The sequence below is a fragment of the Canariomyces notabilis genome (genome assembly GCF_033297395.1).
Source record: "Canariomyces notabilis strain CBS 508.74 unplaced genomic scaffold N656scaffold_15, whole genome shotgun sequence".
NCBI lineage: Eukaryota > Fungi > Ascomycota > Sordariomycetes > Sordariales > Chaetomiaceae > Canariomyces > Canariomyces notabilis.
The window spans coordinates 649505-666872 of record NW_027041837.1 but is presented as its reverse complement, the minus strand read 5'-3'; the positions used below and the strand labels follow the sequence as shown (position 1 = coordinate 666872).

General features: G+C 53.2%; 6 protein-coding genes across 6 annotated transcripts; 3 read left to right on the top strand and 3 right to left on the bottom strand.

Moving 5' to 3' along the window:
* Positions 1-1496: 1496 nt before the first annotated feature.
* N656DRAFT_769536 (Pkinase-domain-containing protein) lies at positions 1497-2599 on the bottom strand (the record flags this gene model as incomplete). The annotated part of the gene is made up of 3 exons (XM_064813712.1): positions 1497-1749; positions 1814-2489; positions 2563-2599. 3 exons carry the CDS (start codon positions 2597-2599, stop codon positions 1497-1499), a joined length of 966 nt encoding a protein of 321 aa, XP_064669049.1.
* A 646-nt stretch (positions 2600-3245) lies between these two features.
* On the top strand, positions 3246-4374 carry N656DRAFT_790530 (uncharacterized protein; the record flags this gene model as incomplete). Its single annotated transcript, XM_064816897.1, has 2 exons — positions 3246-3522; positions 3587-4374. The coding sequence occupies 2 exons, from the start codon at positions 3246-3248 to the stop codon at positions 4372-4374; spliced, it is 1065 nt and encodes a 354-aa protein (XP_064669048.1).
* Positions 4375-5219: 845 nt separating this feature from the next.
* Positions 5220-6765, bottom strand: N656DRAFT_164415 (uncharacterized protein). Its single transcript, XM_064808721.1, has 4 exons — positions 6411-6765; positions 6257-6314; positions 6101-6162; positions 5220-6016 (listed from the first exon to the last, which is right to left on the bottom strand). Exons 1-4 carry the CDS (start codon positions 6602-6604, stop codon positions 5533-5535), a joined length of 798 nt encoding a protein of 265 aa, XP_064669047.1. The 5' UTR covers positions 6605-6765; the 3' UTR covers positions 5220-5532.
* Positions 6766-9653: 2888 nt separating this feature from the next.
* On the top strand, positions 9654-11057 carry N656DRAFT_711820 (uncharacterized protein; the record flags this gene model as incomplete). The annotated part of the gene is made up of 3 exons (XM_064811767.1): positions 9654-9869; positions 9963-10518; positions 10591-11057. 3 exons carry the CDS (start codon positions 9654-9656, stop codon positions 11055-11057), a joined length of 1239 nt encoding a protein of 412 aa, XP_064669046.1.
* Positions 11058-12431: 1374 nt separating this feature from the next.
* Positions 12432-14970, bottom strand: N656DRAFT_780766 (putative sugar transporter protein). The gene is given in 14 exon segments (XM_064815445.1): positions 12432-12633; positions 12688-12814; positions 12893-12987; positions 13053-13289; positions 13355-13553; positions 13628-13729; positions 13812-13938; positions 14015-14284; positions 14341-14396; positions 14457-14501; positions 14565-14592; positions 14726-14728; positions 14744-14790; positions 14854-14970. The coding sequence occupies 14 exon segments, from the start codon at positions 14910-14912 to the stop codon at positions 12439-12441; spliced, it is 1590 nt and encodes a 529-aa protein (XP_064669045.1). The 5' UTR covers positions 14913-14970; the 3' UTR covers positions 12432-12438.
* Positions 14971-16231: 1261 nt separating this feature from the next.
* Positions 16232-16837, top strand: N656DRAFT_799308 (uncharacterized protein; the record flags this gene model as incomplete). Its single annotated transcript, XM_064817854.1, has 1 exon — positions 16232-16837. The coding sequence occupies one exon, from the start codon at positions 16232-16234 to the stop codon at positions 16835-16837; it is 606 nt and encodes a 201-aa protein (XP_064669044.1).
* Between the last annotated feature and the right edge of the window lie 531 nt (positions 16838-17368).

Genomic DNA, 17368 nt, shown 5'->3' with positions numbered 1-17368 from the left:
TATATGGCAACAGACAGTAATGTACTGTCGGCCGCCGTCATGCTCTGGCATACCTTCAACCCATCCATCTGTTTCAATGCCCCTTCATCTCTGGCATGGGTGCAGGTGTGGGTTTATTACCTGCAATTTACCTCGTTGGAGGCCCCAAGCCCCCGCAGCACAGGTGTTGGCGGTTCTTGCCGAGCGTGGGAGAGAGAAGGTTTGGTGAGCAGAGGGAATCATGCCTTTTCAGGGTCAGCAATGCCGCTACCTACACCCTGCTGAGGGCGGGATGGCCTGGTATTCGTCCTTGCGCGACGTCTCGGCTTACCGGCCACGGAATTCGGGCAGTAGCTACCTCCGTACCTGTCTGGGGAAGGGGATAGTTAGCATACGTCAACTCGCTCTATATTTCAGATGGCGGGATTAGGCATGTTAAGTTCGGAGGCAATTCTGTAAGCAAGAAGCAAGCAGCAAGCAGCAACCAAGGTAGGTAGGTGTCTCCCTGCAGAGTACTTATGCATGGTAATTGGTGGGGACACGAAAGAGAGGCTTGTCTTTTTACACCTTATATGTTTAGCTGGCCGTGGCAAAGGGTGTGAGAAATTCCCCCTAGGCGGGAACTGTATGTAAGCTTCTTGCTTAGCCTTCGCCGCTGGCCTGCATCTTGTTCGCGGGGGCTGCCTGTCAACACTAGCGGTGAAGAAGTTGGGGCAGAGGACTGATGGACCAGACAGCCTGAGATCAACTTGGTGAGCAGTTCCGATACAAACATCACCCTCGCTCCATGGTGTTACCTCCGCATACTTCCAGAGCTCAACATATCAAGTCGCAGAGCAGCTTCCTCTGTAGCGCCCTTCCAACTTGGAGTGGGATGGAAGCTAGCGTTAAGACTTCATCTGATACTCGAGTATTGTCAATAAAGGGCAGACTATCTCCGAAGTGAGCATAACCTCTTCGATCCTTGGTCCAGAATCACCAAATAAGGAACATAGTAGAGACACATGATCAATTCCGTGTATGTTAGCGGGTTCCTTGGTACTACTCCATACATTAGTCGTGCGAGACAAAGGAAAAGAAACCTGCTGGCTGGGTGCTTGGCATGAGGCAGGAAACAAGGAGAACAAGACTGCTGCACCCTCATATGTCGGTGCCTCGTGAACTCCTTTCCTAAGCATTGCCTTCCCGTCTGCCGATCCCATCCCAGCTCTGTGCACAGTCCGGCCCCTCCACAATCGTGGAGTCATGTCCATACATTCAGCATCACCGTGCTGTATCCCCCGCCATATCACTGCTCAAAGCACCATTCCAACGCCAGCCACGTACGGCACTTAGTTCGTTCTGATCGACCAGTATCCTGAAAGCAAGACGTTATGTATGCTCCAGGTACAGAATAAGGCTGTCGAGTTCCACAAACCACCGCGGGCTATGGGTTCGCTTTAGGTCTAGAGGTCCGGGGCCGGCAGGAGCCGTGGACCGCCGATGGTCGCGCGCTTCACAGGCATGGGCTGGGTCTCCTAGCGGTAACCGTTGCTCTGGTATTGCGGGCGAACATAGTCCTCAAAGTAAGGGTGGTTGCAGGCCTGCTTGGCCGAGATGCGCGTGGCCGGGTCGTAGACGAGCATCATCTCGAGCAGGTCCAGGCCCGTTGCGTCCAGGTTGGTGCACAGCGGCTGCGAAAAGTCGCGCTGCCACTTGGGGAACGAAGCCTTGAAGTCGGGATAGCTGGTCACACCCGGCCAGATATCCTCAGTAGGGGTTCCAAGCAAGCTACAAGGGAACAAAGCATCAGTGCAAGAACGCGTATAATTGCACAGGTGGGAACAACACGCACCGGAAGATCTTAAAGATCTCATCAATCTCGGAATCGCCTGGGAACAGCGGCTTGCGCGTGCACATCTCGGCAAAGATGCAACCAACCGACCACATGTCAACCCCGGTCGAGTACTGTCGGCCGCCGAGCAATATCTCAGGGGCGCGATACCAGAGGGTGACGACCTCGTGGGTATAGGTGCGGAGCGGGACGCCGAATGCGCGAGCCAGACCGAAATCAGCCAGCTTCAGGTTTCCATCGCGATCGATAAGCAGGTTCTGGGGCTTGAGATCGCGGTGAAGGATGCGGTGGCTATGGCAGTAACGGACCCCCTCGCACAGCTGGTTCATGAACTTTTTGATAATAGCATCGCCCAATCCCAAACGGTGGAGTTCGGGCCCGGTGCCCTCGGGGAGGGCTTTGCCGCGGCCGCCGTCGCTGACAGGCAGCGACTCCATGTACTTCTTCAAATCGAGGTCGAGGAACTCGAAGACGAGGTAGAGTTTGTGGCCATCGGCGTGGACAATGTTGAACAGACGCACGATGTTGGGGTTGCGCATTTCCTTGAGGAGCGAGATTTCGCGGATGGCGGTCGAGGGAACGCCCTCATCTTCGGCCTCGAGGCGAATCTTCTTGAGCGCCACTATGCGCCCGCCATTGTTAAGATCGCGGGCCTTGTAGACGACGCCGTAGGTTCCTAGACACCGAATCCCCAGTCAGCAAGCAGCCGAGAGCGAACCCGGAAGGAATTTGGGGGACAGAGCACATACCCTCGCCGATTTTCTCGAGTTTCTGGTAATTCTCCATTTTTGTTAGGAATTTGTGACGTCGATGATGGTTTCCAGAGATGTGATCGGCCTGCTTGATCGGTTTGGTCGTTTGGTCGAGTGGTACGGCCCGCAAAATTGTCCTTGTTGCTGGTGGGGGTGTAGCAACGGGCTGAGAACGAGGGGCAACCAAGGGCTGAGAGGAAAACAGATGGCGGTACAACCGCGGAGAGAAGGGGAAAAAGAGGAAAAGAGAGCGATGGGCCGGCGTCAGTTACGCTGCGCCATCGACTGTTACTTACTGAGGTGCCAACCGTAGGTCTGTTTTTGGTGGTGAGTTGGCCGAAGGTGCTGTTGGTGGTGAGTGCAAGTTGGTGGTTCGGTCAGAATCCTGCAAACAAATTTCCGGCGTTGATCAACAAATTGAACCCGGCTGACGGGGCGACGCGACCGCGTCGAGGCGTCCCTTGATCAGCCCCACAGTGGCGCACACCCCACTCAAAGTGCTTTAAATGGCGGCGCGATGCACGGTAAAAAGAGCCAGTGAGGGGCACTGATACGGCCGCGTGGGGAAATGGAGAGACCCTGTTGTAGTTCTGCAGTCTAAAGTTTAACAGGTGAGTAACACTTCTAACAGGCATTTAAGAAACCTTTGCAACACTTCACCAAGACTTCACTGGGCGAGTATGACAGCAGACATTAAAGAACTCGATGCGCATGAGCAACCGCCGGACGAACTCAAGGCCAAGTGGAAAAGTTTCTCGAGAATTGACCAAAAGGACTTGGTCGACAGCAGAGACATTGACGATCTTCAATCTGCAGACAGTACAGCCGAGTTCCGTCTTGCGGGCACCATTCCCGTTGAGACACTGAACCGGTCATTCCGCCATGTCTGCCCCGGCAACACACCTGAATTCCAAGCCTCCAAGGACGCTCCGATATACTACCATCCTCTCCTGCCAGGCATGCCCCATCATCCCCGGCTTCATTGCATGCACCGCGAGAAAAAGATACTAACATCCTTCAGGTCTACTCATTGTTCCCTCGGTAGTACCTCCCGAGGTTCAAAAGACCCTCCTGAGACGCCTTATCCACAGGGATCTCAGCCAGCCAGCCCACCAAACCAACATCCACCTCCACTTCAACCTCCCCTACCCACATGCCGAACAGAACGGGGGCGACACATCTTTCTTCTCTTACCCGCCCTCCTCCCCTGTCGTGTTCGCCCCCAAGGACCCTGATGTTCACAAGCCCCTGTCTATCCGACAAGTCCTCGAGCGCAAACTGCACTGGGTGACGCTGGGCGGCCAGTACGACTGGACAAATCGCATCTACCCCTCGGGCGAGCGGCCCCCGGACTTTCCGCCGGACATCGCCGCCTTCTTGGAAACTCTTTTCCCGGAGACCCTGGCGCAGGCGGCCATCGTCAACTTCTATACCCCCGGCGACACCATGATGATGCACCGCGACGTGTCTGAGGAGACGGACAAGGGCCTGGTGAGCCTCAGTTTTGGGTGCGACTCGCTGTTTATGATCGCGCCGAATGACGTGGGAAACATGGCGGAGGAGGAGGAAGGGAACGGCGCGGCAGGAGGGAAGAAGAAGGAGTACCTCCTGCTGAGGCTGCGGTCGGGCGATGCCATCTACATGACCAAGGAGTCGCGGTTTGCTTGGCATGGTGTGCCCAAGGTGTTGAAGGGGACTTGTCCCGAGTATCTGCAGGACTGGCCGGCCGAGGACGGCAAGTACGAGGAGTGGCGGGGGTGGATGGAGAACAAGAGAATCAACCTCAACGTGCGGCAGATGAGGGACTGACAGGGCTGCTTGGCTATCAGTCGCAGCGACGAAGGTCGATTTGTGTGAGATGGTTCGAAGCCTCACCCCATACGTGATGCCAGCCTAAGGATGGCAGACGGCGTGAGTCATACACGTCTAGCCGTCACGCCCACAAAGGAGAACAAAAGCAGTTGATATGTCAGGAAGGTCTATAAGCACAGGATATGGCGTTGCTAAGGAGCATGGTATGGCCTAAATTCTAAGGCAGTCACAGCATTCATGATGCCGCTTGCATGTGTATTGTGGTGGCAGGGCACTGCAGCATCAGGATCTAAGAACCTTGAAGGATATGATTGCAGCATGTCATGCGGATCCGGCATTACTCAAACTCCATTCCTCGCCGCACATATCTTCTCTCAAGAGACAAATGGAAGACAACCCCTTCAGGTCCCTGCATGTAGACTCCCACTGCTCACTACTACTGCTGGTACCAGGGGACCATGAGGGAGAGGGGTGCCTCTCTGTCACTCCGGCATCATCACAATTCGCTTTGACATGTTAGTTGGGCACGGGCGACTGAAAAGTAATGACGGACATTATCAAATGCCAACATCATGGCCCATAGGGGTGGCCACATGCAGATGAGGCTCATCATTTCTGTTTTCTATTATCATGTTATGGTTGTCATTACTATTCGTCTTGCCCGTACTAAGCTCATATGCCAACGTGGATTGTAATGAGGCTACGTAGCGGGTAATGTCTCAGAACCCCTTGCCCATGGTACTTACCTCACCGTAGTAGCTAGGTGATCATGGCAATAGTAGATCTTTTACTGGTGGGACTCAGTGACGAGAAGGGTTCCGGTGGTCGTTAATGGTAGTAGCAGGGACAGCGAGGCTCCGACTAAGCTTAGATTAATAACAATCTAGGTAGTACTATTCGTGAAATCATACGAAGCACTAGTGGTAGTAACTGTATGAGCCCTTCAACAGACGATGAGAAGCATGAACGAACTGGGTGTGGCACTTATATATAACCTTACGCCTAGCCAACCTTATACTGTCCGCTTCAAGGTATAAATCTGTATGAATAAAAGGTCGAGGTATCACTGCATATCGTCTCCATCCATGAATCCATTCCAAACATTACATGTAAACCAAGGTGCTAAAGGGGTATCTCTCCTGCAAGTTGTCATCCTCATACCAACCCGAACAACCCTGCCGCGGCAGCCACGACTCCTACCAGAGCCCGCTCCGCAGTCAGGGCGGTTCCGGCGTTCCCATTCTGACCGGGCAATCCCGGCAGAGTGATGGACGGGCTGCTGCCGCCGCCACCATTCGGGATGGGCGAGGTGCTTGTCGTCCGGGCATTAAAGCCACTCGCAGACTCAGTAGCGTCCGGGAATTCGTTGGGGATGGTGGTAGGCAGGACATTGTCGTCGTCCCCGTCCGACGTTGTTGTCCGGCGGCTCGTCGAGGTTGCAGACCGAGAAGTCGAAGTGGCCCGGCTGCTGGTTGATCTAGTAGTAGTAGCAGTGGTGCGTACTGTCGATGTAGCTCTCGTTGTGCTGCCCCCTGAGCTGCCGCCGCTTCCCTGGCGGCAGAAGCCGTCGCTCGTGCACACCTCGCCAGGGTCGCAGTACCCGCCCGATGGGCAGCAGACTCCGTCCTGGGGAATGCAGCTGGTGAAAAGGAGCAAGGGTTGGTTAGTTTTTGCGCTGAGTAGACTGGGTAAGGTAGGGAGAGGGGATTTTGCAGTGACTTACCCGTTGTTGCAGAACACCTCGCCAGGATCACAGGTTGCAACGCCCGAGCAGGTTCTGCCCTCCTGTACACATTATCAGTCCCATGGAACAATAATTACCTCTGGCAGCTAGACTCGGAGAAGAGCCGAAAAGTTGAAGATAGTGGTATTTACTTACCCGACAACAACCACTGGTAGTCATGCAGTAATAACCAGCGTCGCAGTAGGTGCCTCGTCTGGGTTCACGGTCGCGTGTCAGTCTCGGCTCAAACATGAACAGTCTTGCGCCATCATTGACACCGTTGCCAGTGAGGGATGGAGTCAGGACATACGAAGTGCAGCACACGCTGCCAGCGGGCATGCAGCCGTCGACGCAAAGAACCCAGCCGGGATCACAGGTGCCCTGGCGGGCGAGTAAGCCAGCACCAGGGTTGGGCGAGGTCCCGAGCTGGGTGACCCGGTGCTCCGTGGCCACATGTAGGCTGCCGCCTAGAAGGGCGCGGATTGCTATCGCGCCGGCACGCATTTTTGGTGTTCTCGACGGGGTCTGTATTAGGACGGGGGTTCCGGTCAAGGGCGTACAGGTCAGAACGGCGAAGGCGTATGTCGTTTGCAATCGCGGACGGCTCCCGAGGAACAAAACAAAACAACAGCAGGCTCCGGGTGGAGAGGGACACCCGCGTCTTATTTAGCAGAGCCGGACCGCCTTAAGCTCTCCCATATCCATCATACAGAAGTTCAGCTTTAATCTTATTTAATCTTATTATTCTTAACCGTTGCACCCGATCTGCAGTCATGCATCCAGCTGAGCGTCCCAGCCTCTCATACAGTTGCATTTGAGCAAGGGCTCAACGTGAACCCACAGCGGCTTGCAGATGAAAAGAAGCCCATGGACTCGGAAACGTGGCACAAGGCTGCGAGCTGCCGACAGCTTGCTTACTGAAAAGTCGGGGAAACCTCGAGCCGCCCACAACTGACTGGTCCGCCATTGGTGCCATTGGTGTGCTTGAAAAGAGCGGTTTGCAGGTCCCTGGGACTAAAGGGCTTGGCCCACGAGCTAGCTGGGGCTGTGTCTCCATGCAGTGTGCAAGGGGATGGCATCTTGGCCCGTTCAACTTGTTGAGCCCCAAGCAACTTTTGCCCGTCGACGGTGATGATCATTTGGGGACGAAAAAGTGGGGGAGGTGAGAAAAAAAAGCCGCAAAGAGCCTCATCCGCCATCTGGTTGATCTGGTGATGCGCCACCTAAGCCGGCGCTTATATCCGTTTCGCTCCGAGTCGCTATGCGATATCGCTCAGCTGCTGTCCTCTCCCTTTATTAGCGAGACTTCAAGTTCTTGACTAGTGAATCGTCTGTCCGTCATCCAATGCTGTTGTACGGATGTATCAACCTGGTACTTCGTAGGCTCACTATCAGGTAGGAACGACGGTCGGATAGCAGCTTACCTAACAGACGCATGTGCGCATGTCAGGGACTGGATTCAGGGATAAAGACTCGGAAGGCGCCACCTGCAGTCGGTACGGAGGTGGTACAGAGGTACATAACGTCAGCGAACGCGCTCCGCAATTGTTTATTGGACGAACTGATCGTCGTCTATCAGATGATCAGAGCCATTTTCATCGAGAGTTCGAGACAACAATCTGGAGGACCCTGAGGTTGTCACGACGCCGATTGTACCGCCATGCGTCTTCCACAATGCAGATCTTTTCAACGGATATTTATCCGTATTCGTTATCTAACCCGGGAGGGTCCTTCAAAATCTAGTAGATCTTCTTTCCTTTGCCGATAAATGCCGGTACCGACAACCTCTCGTCCAGCCTTTTCGGGTTTCATTTAGGGATGCTGGAACCAGATGTACTTGTACCTAGGCTGTTCACGACACATCTTCAATTCTCCATTGCCGACATAACCTAATCCAGACAATCGGGAATCCCTACCCTAAGCTACCTATGTACCGTCTCCGTGCACTGCATCAATCCAATACCTGCCTGATGCTTGCAAAATCTTCACGGCATTTGCCGAAATATGGAACTTTTACGCTCTTGGCATGGCCCACCAAGATCGATGGTTTCATTGATGGTTGATGGCGATTTCATCGTGGTCTTTTGCCTCTAATAACTGCATTCAAATTCTCAGTTGATAAGGTATCAAAGACACCCAAGAGAATAAGGTAGGTATGCTGAGCCCTAGTATGTAATTACCTTACACAATTCCCTCCACTCTTTTCAACGCGATATTTGTAGTGAGGTGGCTAAGGTCTTGCCCAGGTCTCACTCACACTCATGGCACAGATCCAAGAATGAGCCTTAACTCCTTGAGATATCTCATCAGCCACCTGAGAAAAGCTCGGATTGCAACCCGACAACATACTGGCATTTTTCACACTCAGCGGGCCTCTGGTCAGTCTCAGTGTCAGGCACATCGCACGTCCATGCCGGGATATCCATGTTGAGCGGCCGCACGGGCATGACCAGATCGAACGAAACCCGCTCTGGCCCGGTCTCTGCTCCACCAAATACAATTCACCCGGTGTGAAAACTTGAACGAAACTGGGCTGGAATGTCGCATTCCTGAATCCGTCTGGATGGAAGCTTCTGCGCTATTCACCACTAGTCCGTGTTCCAAGGCTTCTGAGATGTCGGCAGGTCGGGTTGTCCTGGCGCATCCCAACCCGGGGAAGCGTGTTTTATATGATGCGGTCTTCGATTCGCGCTGTTGACTCGAACCTTCTGGCAGATACCGGCGCTCAGATGTGGCTGGGATCCATCATGACTCTTTATTTCCATAGCAGCACTTCAAATCGGTACGAGGGTGCATACATTACCGGGTAGTAGGAACGGTAGGTAGAGGTACTCATGCGCGTACCCAAGCGAGAAACAAAGTCCAGGCACACTGTCTAGGATGAGCGAGCCGGAGCGCACTCCGGTGCCCGGGACGTCGAGAGTTTGGATGAACGCACGGGCGGACGTTTCGGTGGAGGTGCAGTCCCTGGCCGAAGCTGACAACTAGCGAGCCAGATATCCAAGGGATCCTCTACCTTTTAAGTCGGACACTCGAAGAGCGTGATAGGCGCTATTGGATCAATCGTCTCTCTTGTTGGGGATTGGCCAAGTCCTATGGTTGAGGCAGGCTATCGAGGCAAATTCCGATGCCCAGATCTGACTGTCAAGGGACATCCCTTCTAGAGGGAAAGCTGTTCAAGCTTCCGTTGCTCCTGGATCGACCATCACTTCCCCTTTTATTCGGCCCAAGAACAACAATAAAAACCCCGCAAGAAGGATCTGCAATGCCTGTGCTTCCTACTAGGTTACCTCCCGCCCGCTGATGCAACAGAGTTACCGTCTGGTTGGATTCAACTTCTCTCTCTGCGCCATCCGTTAACCCCGAACTCGTCGCTCGGTCATAGTCTGAGACCGTGACTGGGACGACGGAGCCGACCAGGCAGTGCAGCGAGTATTGACTGTACCTTCATCCTGGGCGGCTACCTCGAGAGTGCGTGGCACAGTCCAACAGCCGAACCGCGAGAGCCAGTAACGAGATCGAACTTGTCACGATGGCCGAGGTCACAGCAGAGATGTCGGACGCCCAAGGCATCCCGGCGAACTTTCTGGGGTTGACAGCTGAAGAGCTGGCCGCGCTGCCACACGACGATAAATCCAAAGAGCTTCTCGCGAGTGTCTGGTCTCTGTTTGCCGTTGCGTCCATCTTCTTGGCCCTGCGCGTCTACTGTCGCCTCCTTACGAGACGGCAAAACCTATGGTGGGATGACTGGGTCCTCATTGCTTCATGGGTAAGACGTCAGGCCATCTTCATGGTGGCTAACAAGTTTCTGTTCAGAAGTGTTAAGGGTATACTCAAGTCCATGTCACTGACAAGAGAACAGGTCTGCATCCTCATCACGACGTCTATTCAATCATACCTCACCACTCTCGGCTATGGAAAACACTCATGGGACATTGACCCGGCCAACATACAAGCCATGATGCTCCCAATGCTCGTCTCGGGTACCTTTTCCGTCACGGCCGCCGTGTGGAGCAAGACATCGTTTGCGATTACGCTGATGCGCATCACCGACGGCTGGATCAAGAACGTTGCCATCTTTGCCATCGTCTCCATGAACATCTTCATGGGTTTGTCGGGCCTGTTCTCATGGATCCGGTGCAAACCCCTCCACAAAGCATGGGACCTCACGGTGCCGTTCGAAGAGGGCACTTGCTGGGCCCCCGAGGTGCTGGAGCGCTACGACATCTTTTCGTCGTCCTTCTCGGCCTTTATGGACATTGCGCTCGCCATACTGCCGTGGAAGTTCCTCTGGGGCTTGCAGATGCAGCCCAGGGAGAAGATCGGAGTGGGCATTGCCATGAGCATGGGCGTCTTTGCGGGCGCCACGGCCGTCGTCAAGACTACAAAGTTGCCCGGAATGGCCTCGGCAGATTTGGGTGCGTCTTCCTCAATACCTCCATATTTCAACCGTGAAACACAGATCAGCTGACAACAAACACCCACAACAGCTGACGGCATCAAGCTCTGGATCTGGGGCAACGCCGAGACGTGCGCGTCCATCATCGCCGCCAGCATCCCCATGCTGCGCGTGCTGGTGCGCGACGTCAAGTCGTCGCGCGGGTACCAGACGGGCTACGCCAACAACGACGCGGGCCTGACGGGCAACTACAGCCGCTTCGTCACCATCACCAGCAAGCCCGCGCGCGTCACCAGCGACATTGAGCTGCACAAGATGGACGACGACGGCAGCGACCGGAGCATCCTGGGCGGCAATAACAATCATAACAGTAGTAATAATCATAACCACCAAGAAAGAGAGGGCGGGGTGCAGCCAAAGAACCGTGGCATTGTCCAGGTGACAGAGATTACCGTCAAGTATGGCGAGGGTGAGGGCGAGGGTGAGGAGATTGGAGGGGCGCAGGCGAGCAGTAGTAGTAATGTTAGTTCGGCGCAGAATGGGACTAGGGAGGGGTGAGGATTGCCCCTGAGGAAATGGGTGGGCGGTTTTATTCGTTTAGGGGTTCAGTTATTCATGTTGGTAACCAATAACCATTTACAGGTACATGTAGGCAGTTACGGTTCGACTTGTCTGGAAATGTTTTTCCAGACAGGATTCTCATTCGCCTTGTCGAGAATCTTCCCCGATCGGCGTAGCTCCCGGATGACCGCCAGCGTGTCCTGTGTACTCTGCATTTCCCTGTCGAAGTTGTAGTGCCACATGACGTATAGGCTGGTCCCCAGTGGATCCTTGTCCATCAGGGCTTTCAGATCCTTGGATGGAGGCATTTTGACTCGCAAAATGAAGGCTTCTGGATCGAAAAACGACCTTAGCAACGTATATCGCATTCTGGACTTATATCACTAGGTACTAGTACTACCTAGTGGGTAGAAGACTTTGGCGCTGATTGGGGCTGGGAGGGCCAACGATGATCAAGCCCAGAATACCAGTGAAATGCATACTTCAAGGTTAGGTGCCAATGCACACTGATATCAATCTGGACTTGAGAGCCATCGGGGCCCTTGTAAAAGGGATATTGGGTGACCTGGGTGAACGGTGTATTGGGCAGCTACATGTATAAAAGCTTCTGCTTGACGCTCCCAGGCGCAGCGCAGTATCAATGATGCTGATGATGAAATCGACATCCTGAATGATCGTGTGATATTAGCTAAACTCCTCTCTGATTACCTTGCCGAACTTCCTGGTTCCAAGGTGCTTAAAGCCTCTGGGTCATCATCTGCCGTGGCCAGTTCTATCCCATCGCCTGGGACAACAGTGGGTTTGTTGATGGGTCGGATGACCAACGACACTTTGCGAATATGATGGAAATGTTCTTCATGATCATCTTCCAGACTTTACAGCCCCTGACACTCACAAAGTGGCTGCATCCGGTCTTCCCGGTTGGTGAATCGAACAGGGGACCTCCGTTGAGTTTGGGAGGGAGTATTACCACTTTGCTACTTCTACGGTACTTCTACCCGTGGGGGGTTGGAAGTAGGAAGGAGGATTTGAGTTATATACCCAATGCTGGCCAAAGTCAAGGTAGGTATGGAAGAATGCAGATAGTGCCTGTTCACTTTCGCTGTTCCTAACCTAAGCATATCCCACGATAATTATAAGCATGTATACCCTAGGTAACCACCTCAGTAGGTTACGGGCATTATGTTCTGGTACATGGAACGTTCACTGCTGCACATTCACAAGAGCCGTCGTCATGTTGAAGATGCCTTTATTCCTGTCTCCAGTTTGTCTGTGTCTCTGTGGAGAATGTACTATACCAATTCCCGGTCCACATGTTGTCACCTTAACAATCTACCCCAAGTTATTGCCATGGCCACACCATCATCAGTCCCTTCCATTAGGCCTTCTCAGCATTGTTTTCCCGGACCTCATTTCCAGTCACAGAAGGGCGGTCCTCGACATCCTTCACTGCCTGGGTCATACCAAACAGCTCGTCCATCTTCTCCAGGCTGATCCCCTTTGTCTCTGGAATGAAGAACCAGACAAAAATTCCCATGATCCAGCCAAATGTACCAAAGAGAAAGAACATGCCCTGGGACTCATCAGTAAATGCAGGTTTTGAAAGATGAAAAAGGCGAAAGCTCACATAGCCGGCCGTGCCCATGGTGACCTGCATGGTCAAAACAGTCCGCGCAATGATGAAGTTGAAGACCCATTGCGTGAGGGCGCCAATGGCCACGTTCAGGGCACGAAGACGGGCGGTCGGAATCTCACTGTTTGCAATCCAGGGTATCAGAGCTGACTGTCCATTTCCATTTTCAAAGGGCAACCATGGCATTGACTGGACATACCTGACGAGAATCCAGCACACGGGACCCCAGCCGAACTGGAAGAACACGGCCCAGGCGTAGATGAGAACGATGGCAAAGTACCCGAATCCCGAGATCTGTTTTACTTATGCTGTCAAACCTATCGATAACCCAGATGTAGATATGAATAAGTATTGCTTACCGGCTTGTCCTTCTGGGGAGGCTCGATCTTGCCGTAGATGCCAACAATGTACATGGCAATGGCCTGCGCGGCGCTGGTCCACAGCAGACTGCGCCGGCGGCCCAGCGAGTCGGCAACAAAGACGAGGAAGAAGAAGCAGCCGACGACCTTGACAATGCCGTACACGCCCGTGGCGAAGAGCTGGACTGATGTGCCTGACATTCCTAACCCTTCGAAAATCTGGGGGGCGTAGTAATTCTGGAGCATTATGGCGTGAGCACTGCAAATATGCTTGAAGTTGGATATAGATTGGGAAAACTCACAATGGCATTGACACCCGTCATCTGCTGCCAAATCATGAGCATGACGGTGATGGCGGCTCGATTGCGATTCCCGGGAATGAAGATTAGTTCCTTGAGCAGGACAAGGATCGTAGCGTCGCCAGTTAGGCGCCTTTCGTTCTCGAGCTGCTGGGCCATGTCCTGGATTTCGCTCTGCACATAGGAGTGGTCCGCCGGGAGGCTACGTGAGCATGATTTGACCAGATTAGCGAGTGAGATAGCATGTTGCACCCTAGAGTGGACTGGGTTTCTTACCCTCGCAGCCGGACAATAATCCGGGTTGTCGCCTCCCAGTTGTCCTGCTTGGCTGTCCATCGCGGGCTTTCCGGTACCATGAGCATAAAGATGACGAGGAGGCTGGGGTTCGGAGGAAAGCACGTTAGTATATGCGAATCTTGACGTTGGGTTGATGGTGATTACTGAAGCACACTCAACTTACAGCGCGGGAAGAGCCTGTAGAGCAAGGGGCACCGCATAGGTCGCTTTCCCCTGGAGATGCAACAAGGACCCGTAGTTGATCCAGAACGAGACCATGACGCCGAAGACGATGAAGAGCTGGTAAAACGCTTCAAGAATGTAAGCAAAGCACCGCACCACCATCAACCCTTAGGTAACCATGGATCAGAGCAGAAGGAATCATACAAGTCAGACCGCCGCGGATGGCTCTTGGGGCGCATTCCGAGACGTAGAGCGGAGTCAACATGGAGGCGGCACCGACACCGAGGCCGGCCACGAACCGGCCAGCGTACATGGCGCCAAGGTTACCCGTGTCGGCCGACGCCGACTGCATGATGACGCCGACGAGTGTGACAAGGCCTGTGCCGATCAGTGCCCACCGTCTTCCCCACCGGTCCGTCATCCAGGGCGTAATCAGACAGGCGAGGATGCATCCTGCTTGCAGGGTCGAAGCAACTAAAGCCTGGTGTTAACGACTGCCTAATGTACGATGAAAAGCTGTATTTGCTTACTGTTCTGTGACATATCGGCCTTGTCTTTCGCGTCGTACGTGATGTAGCCGTACTGCCTGTGATGGTGTTAGTCGTTTGACTTGATCGTTTCTGACGATGGTCTAGGAGGCACCCACTGTTGCATCGCGGGCATGGCCAGGACACCTCCAATAGTACCGATACTGTGAGCAGCGTCAGCCGAGGCTCTCAACGTCATTCTCGTGAGCGTGTGTTCATCCACCTACTCCCATCCGAAAAGCATTCCGCCGAAGCTTCAGGGGGTCAATGTTAGCCCAGCTCGAACGGTTCGACTCCGCTGTGTACCGGTTGGTTCTCTTACCATGCTACGCAAGAGAATCATGTAAGTGTATGCTCATAAGAAGAGACAACTTGTGTCCAGAAGTCGATGAGCAGTCCTACTTACCTGCCCAAACGAGAGCAAATACCCGCCATCCGTAGATTTCTTCGGGGCTGCGGTTACTCTGTCAGCATATTCACGTGTTACCCATGACTTTTGAGGCAAAGCGTGCGTACTCCTCCTTCATCGCATCATTGCGAACAATGAGCTTGAGGATTCTGTATCCCAAACCCATGGTTGCGGTCGACCAGCTCTGTTTTGAGAAGCACGGTGTTGTGGCGAGCTAGGACGACTGGTTCAAAGTTTCGTTGAACAAAGTCCTTTGCCTGCTGGGAGTGAGGGGAAACTCACCGAGGATTCGAGGAAAATAAAGAGGTGGAGATTGATCAAGACTGTGCAGGACTTGAGCGTGCTGTCCCGGACGCCGGGTCGGGAACTGCTGGTTAATACCATGGATAAATTCATGGTGCCAAAGATCAGGGGTGGGTTACCTTGGTCCCCGCGGCATGTCGAGCATCCTACATCTTGGGTCGGTCATCCTAAGCCTGAAACAGACGTTGACAAGCGGGGTGATGAGCCCTCGCAATGCGGTTGGCTAGATGAGAGGTGGAAGATTTGGCCAACTAACATGATGCGAGATATCACGTAGTACTCGGTACCTATTAGTAGTCAGTACCAAGATCTTGGCTAGGGGCCTAGGATCATGCATTAAGGTACCTATGCTCCTCTTCCATACTCTCATCTTCATGTCATTACGGTATCATGTAGAGCATTGAAATAGGTTGTAGAGTCGAGCATTCAGGGGGAACCTGAAAGATGACTGGCTGGAGTAGAGGTGTTAGTACTAGGACATGGAATGACAATAATAGGTGTTCATTGTAGAGCCATGACTGACTAGGTAGTACTTGTGTTGACCTAGCAAGACTAGGAGTCTTGGCAATCTCAATCGTATCTGCACGTGTTAACACTGTTAAAGAATAATGGCCATCCTCGCAAAGAGAAATGGAACGTGTTAGTGACCGCTATGATTCTTAGCTGTTGTAGTCGGCCTCGGCGAGGACATGCTAGACGCTGGAAGCACTTTGCCCACACAATTTCAAGGATACCTTACCTATGTTACCTAAGGTAGAGCAAACAATCTTGTGTTCCGCAGCTGAGAAGCCGGGCGAGCAATGATGTTCCGATGTCCAGGTCTGGACTCTGGTGCTGTTGACGGACGATGGCCTCAGGGCTGTATTGCTGGGTATCTCAGTGTTCAAGGAGCAACATGTTCCCCGACTGGAAAAGAGTATCGGAACAAAGAGCTAGTTTGGTAGTGAATCCGTCCGGAGTCTGTCTGTAACACCATTGTTATTTTATAACACCCATGACTGTCTTGATGCTCAAAGGAAATTTGGTGACGTCTGGTAGTATAAGAAGCGGCTTTAGTACAAGTAAAGAGGCCGGTAATCTCTTGCTTCCTCAAACTCAAACCACAGTCAACGAACTTGACAGAATCAAGCCTCGCGAGACTGATAAACACTCACCAAAACAACTTCCCTCCAGCCACACAAAATGGCTGACCACGGAGACCCGATGGGCGACCGCCTGCGGCAGCTCTACGAGCTGTTTCTGCAGCGGCGGCGTGCATGGAAGGATGAACGGTCACGAGTCAGACAGATGGGGACTGTGGTTGCCTACTTGAACCTGAGCTATGCGCTGCAAATGCTTGCAGCCAACTTGCCCGTGGAAGACGCACGAGTCCGACAGATGGCGATTGTGCTTGCCCAATTGAACCAAAGCTATGTGCGCAAAAGGCACGAAGCTTGCAGGGAGGCCACGCGTCTGCTAGAGTTGGAAATGGTTCTTGCTGAACACAATCACGCCTACGCCCAGAGCAGGCGTGAGGAGGAAACAGGGACTGCCGCTGGACCCGAGGGTGACAACCCCGGAGTTGCCAATGCTGCAGGAGCTTCCGATGGTAACCACGGATTTACGGTATTCACCACTTTAGACGACCTTACGTTTGACCGGCTGCCCTCTTTGGCCTCATCACTGGGAGTTGCCAATGCCAATGGAGTTGCCGATGGCAACCACGGAGTTGCCAATGCCCCGGAAGATGATGCCAATGACAACCCTGGCGTCCCGAACGCCCCTGATTGCAGGGACGGCCAGGCCTAAGGTGAATAGATACCCGCTGACCCTCGAGCGGCTTCCATAGAGCCAGCTCATACTGACTGACATACGCCACTTAAGAGGTAGGTAGCAATTGACTAGGTGAGTACGCACCAACAACTTTCTCAAGGTAAGTAAGTAGCGATGAATGTGACTCAAACCTTTGCGAAGAAAAACGATTCGATGTTGGCGTTGAAACGGCACGTAGGTAGGCTGTTCGAGTCGCCGGCGAAACTGTCAGGACATACTGAGAACAATAAGTCCCAGGATAAGGTAAGGAAGGTAGGGAAACAGCCTTTGAGGTCTGTCCCATTGTCCACCCCATGCCACAGTGCAGTGTGCACTTGCAGTCTGTTAACTAGAGTCCCGTGACATCGAGCATCCATTCTGAGGAAGGTGCCCGCAAATTATCTCAGTACTCAGACCTTCCTTCCAGGCGTAGGTGCGGGCTTGGACACTAGCGCACCCATTTTCAGTACAAATTTGTCGCACTAGACATTTTGGGCATATAGCCCACTTTTTGTAGAGGACGCCTAG